The 4,530-nt window shown below is 40.4% G+C and overlaps 1 protein-coding gene across 1 annotated transcript; it reads left to right on the forward strand.

The window, feature by feature from the left end:
• The first annotated feature begins 510 nt into the window (after nt 1–510).
• On the forward strand, nt 511–2,089 carry LOC146578391 (putative C-type lectin domain family 20 member A). Its single transcript, XM_085259253.1, has 4 exons — nt 511–1,138; nt 1,234–1,578; nt 1,664–1,752; nt 1,835–2,089. The coding sequence occupies exons 1-4, from the start codon at nt 658–660 to the stop codon at nt 1,958–1,960; spliced, it is 1,041 nt and encodes a 346-aa protein (XP_085115379.1). The 5' UTR covers nt 511–657; the 3' UTR covers nt 1,961–2,089.
• The last annotated feature ends 2,441 nt before the right edge of the window (nt 2,090–4,530 follow it).

Genomic DNA, 4,530 nt, shown 5'->3' on the forward strand with positions numbered 1-4,530 from the left:
ACAAACAAACAAACAAACAAACAAACAAACAAACAAAAACTGTTAGGATTGAACACCGGGGCTGTGAGCTTGGTGCACTCTGTCAGCTGACTGTTAGCGGAGATAGTGACATCTCTGAAAACATCTGAGCAATTTTTCAAACATGTTCTATGTTGACAACCTGACCAGACATGTGAAGATTAAGCCACTACATTCGCGGCTAAAACACTATTAAAACTTTATGCCGCTGCCATTGCTACCTGTGATTTGAAATGCATTCTGGGATACCTGGCTGCCCCAAGTCCACACAAGCAATCAATTATCTAGGATCAACTTACTTTTCACGGCAACCAATCAGATGTTAGAGAAGCTGCAGTGGCATATGTCAGTATAACAGGTTGGTAAGAGACATGTAGAACCCATAAAAAGTAGTTTAATTAAAACATAATTGTTTGATTAAATTAAAACCACGGGTAAACCATATGAACTCAAGTGAACCTACAACTCACATGAACGAGCTGTTATCGGGACAGGTGCACACATACACACACGCACATGAACCCACACGGTGGGTGAGGGGGTAAGGTTGAAAGAAACGTTTCTGGCTAGGTAGCACAGCTCAATACCTGGGGTTCCTCCTCCACCTCTAGTTATTCTCCATATAGTTTGACTATTTAAATGGTTGTAATTTTTATTTTTTTAAATTTGTCCTTTTCAGTGATTCTCCCAAGAACCCAGTTTACACAATTGAAAACCTTTGTTTCATTTCTCTCAGGAGGACTTTCCACTCTTCCTCCCCACTCCAGAGAATACCACTTTGTGAGCCAGCTGATGACCTGGACTGAAGCTCAGAGCTACTGCAGAGAACACTTCACTGACTTGGTCACCATCTACAACAGCAACATCAACCAACTGCTTTTCTCAATTTCACCAAGGCTCAGTACTGGGGCTTGGATAGGACTGTATAATGACCGTTACAGCTGGAAGTGGTCCATGGAGGGAAAACTTTTATATGTTGGCAGTACACATGAATTTCTGATCTGGGCTAACGGACAACCAGACTGTGTAAATGCAAAGGAATACTGTGTGGCTCTTCAGGGACAAACACAGATGGATGATAGACCCTGTGGAGCTTCTTACCCTTTCCTGTGTTACAATGGTAGGAAAAAAGATTTGTTGGCCTAGTTATCTCTACAATTGTGTGAGATTTATGATGTGTTTTTCAAAATTCATCATTTTTTGAATCTTTCACAGCCAAAAACACAAGTTACATCTTAGTGAAGGAGAGCCGCTCCTGGTCAGCGGCTCAGTCGTACTGCAGGACATACCACACAGACCTGACCAGTATAAGAAGCAAAGAGGAGAAATCCAACATCACGCTCACTTTGAATGGATCAGGGGTTCAGTATGTGTGGATTGGTCTCTACAGGGATCCCTGGGCCCCCTGGTCTGACAACACAACCTCCCCATTCACTAACTGGGGGTCTTCTGAGCCTAACAATGGAAATTCAATTGAGTACTGTGGAGATTTGAATTTACTGACAGGGGAATGGTATGATTGCTACTGTGATGTCAGACTCTCTTTTTTCTGTTTCACAGGTGAGGTCCAGAATGCAAACACTGTAAGATCCTGTCATCATGTAAAACACTAATGTTTGTGTTGTTATATGTGGTTCATTTTTAGCAGTGACAAAGCAAACAGTGGTGAAAATGAAGCTTCAGTCAGAGGCAGACATGCACAGCACAGAGATCCAGCAGCAGGTTTCACAGCAGGTCAGCAGTTCAGTCACCAACACAAACTTGACACAAGTTCAAACTATGCTTCATGTTTTTCATCATCTGCACATTTATCCAGCTGTCAGGCCTCATGCTGTCAGAAGGACTGACAGACTTCAGGATTCGTTGGAGGAAAGTCCAGAGTTACCGTGACGACCAGTCGAAGAAGCAGGATGTGGACGGTGGCTGCAAAACTGAAGTCTGACTGGACTGAACCACTTCATGTGTGAAGTTAATAACATGCTGTGCTGAGCTGTCTCATCCTTTAAATCTTTCAATATTTCAGAGTGTAAAGTTCCACCAACAGCTCATTTGTTCAGCTGCAGTTGTAGTTTGGTAGAAATTCTTGAATCAAAGGTCCACTCACTAATTTTCCTGATAGGCTCTAGTCTCTTGTTTTGTTTTGCAGTGTCTCTTTTTGACCACTTTGACACTATCTTTCTGCTTCTGCTTTCACTGTTTGATAACTATAAAAATATCAGCCATAAATGGGACCATGAGAGCCTCAAACTTTACCTGATTTCAAATTTGATCAGGATACCGGCTGTAATGCATGCTGGATGTCCTCGTATCTCTAATTATCTCTATTGACCTTATTTTCCACCCTAATTTACGAATAAATTCTTTACAAATCCTACCATGTGGATTCATGGATTTTTTTTTCACATTCTGTCTCTCACAGTTGAAGTGTACCTCTGGTGCAAATTACTGACCTCTGTCATCATTTTAGGTGGGGGAACTTGCACAATCGGTGGCTGACTAAATACTTTTTTGCCCCACTGTAACTGAAGAAAAAAAATGGCATTTACTTCCAGGTACATTCTGGTGCTGATACTTCAGGTTTTTGTCCTTTATACCTCTTCCTTGAAGGGCATGAGTTGTAATACACGGTCCAGCTGTGTGTAAATTGTGCTTCATTTGTATAGTTTACACACTCAGCCAGCGGTGGAACTGTTGCTGCAGCTGTTGGTGCTGATGTCAGAAGGAAGAGGATCTATCTATTTAACATTCATGGTGTGAGTAAGACTAAAAACACACCCTCACATAATAAAAGTATTTCTGCTGCTGTGATATTTTTGTTAGTATATTGCCAGGGAAGCGTGACTGAAAAGTAATGAGTAAATAAGTGCTAGCAGGATATTGTATGGAATGAGAGGAACTAAATGTAAGGCAGAATTCAGTAAAAAAAAAAAAGCGAGCTATTTATTTCAGGCTGGGGAAAGTCATTAACAACAAAGTCCAAAAAGGTGAGCAAAGAGAAGACCAATAAAGCATGAGGGAAAAGAGAAACACTTGGAATAAACCAAGAATACTTCTAAGAAGCTTAAGCCAAATGCATCATTTGCACAGTGCCAGCTACACTTCCTCATTTTAACCCTCAGCTCCAGGTTCTCTATATATAAAAGAAGTTCAGACGTTGTGGAGCTTTAACCTCAGCTGACGAAAACTAAGAATGCACTTTAAACTGTCGAAGAAAAGGCAACAGTTCAATCAGACTAAATTAGAACTTGTGATTTTTGATTACGTTGAACCCTAAAATGTATCTTCTTTGTCATGTCGTATTATGTTGTAATTTCATTGGCTGTCAGAAACTGCTACACGTACATGATCCTCTGTTGGTTGAGTCTAAGGCTACGTTCACACTGCAGGCGAAAGCGCATCAAATCCAATTTTTTTTACCCTATGCGACCCATATCCGATCATGGTGTGACAGTGTGAACGGCACAAATCTGATATTTTCAAATCCATCTGGGTCACTTTCGTATGTGGTACTGAATCCGATACATATCTGATGTTTTAGAAAGCGACTGCTGTTTGATGGTCATGTCGCATTAAATCCGTCTTTTACGTCACTGACACAAGACAGACGCCAATTATCAGCTTTGACAAGATGTAGTGTATACTGTTATTGATGCATCTCGGCTCTTTCTTTATACTTGCACAAAAAAACGTTGACTTCCTGGTTCTTTTAGATTTGTGTATATCTAAATTCTGTTTCATTTGTTGTGCCGTAAACTTAACCAATCTGATCTATTGCAGCCATCGCCTCTCTTACCCCTGTGTTACATATTCACATAATCTTGTGAATATGTAGGTGGCTAATGTTTAACTTGGACGTTTCACTTATTTTTTGGTTTTTGGTTTTTTTGTATGTTATTTTTAAGAGGACCTGTTTTTGTTGTTGTTCACTTTGTTTTTAGCCAGCAATATTTGATCGACATTTTATTTGGTCACTAAACTGCCAATTCAATTTATTTCTAAAGCACCAAATCACAACAACAGTCACTTCAAGGTGCTTTATATTGTAAGGTAGACACTACAATAATACATACAGAGAAAAACCCAACAATCATATGACCCCCTACGAGCAAGCACTTTGGCGACAGTGGGAAGGAAAAACTCCCTTTTAACAGGAAGAAACCTCCAGCAGCTCAGGGAGGGGCGGGGCCATCTGCTGCAGATGCAAAGACAAACAAGAAGCTCAGCTTCTAAACAACATCACCTTGAAGGCTCAACTTCTTCCTGGTGGTTAATGTTGTGGAGCAGGGAAATTATTTTACTGCTATTGTTAAAGAATAATCATCATCACCATTGCATTAATAATATAATCTGTAGTTTATATTGCATTCAGAGGTTGAACAGTGTGTGTCTTTCAGAAAGACTAAGTCACAGGCTGACAGGAAACAGGCTTGCAGAGAGTTTGCAGAAGTGAAACCAGTCTTAGGTTATTTTGAGCAGCAGGCCAGACGAGGCCATTTGAATTACTAGGTTATT

Source organism: Mchenga conophoros, linkage group LG3 (assembly GCF_057382185.1).
Source record: "Mchenga conophoros isolate Kocher_MC1m ecotype Shallow Benthic linkage group LG3, M_conophoros_male_GT1.1, whole genome shotgun sequence".
Classification (NCBI taxonomy): Eukaryota; Metazoa; Chordata; class Actinopteri; order Cichliformes; family Cichlidae; genus Mchenga; species Mchenga conophoros.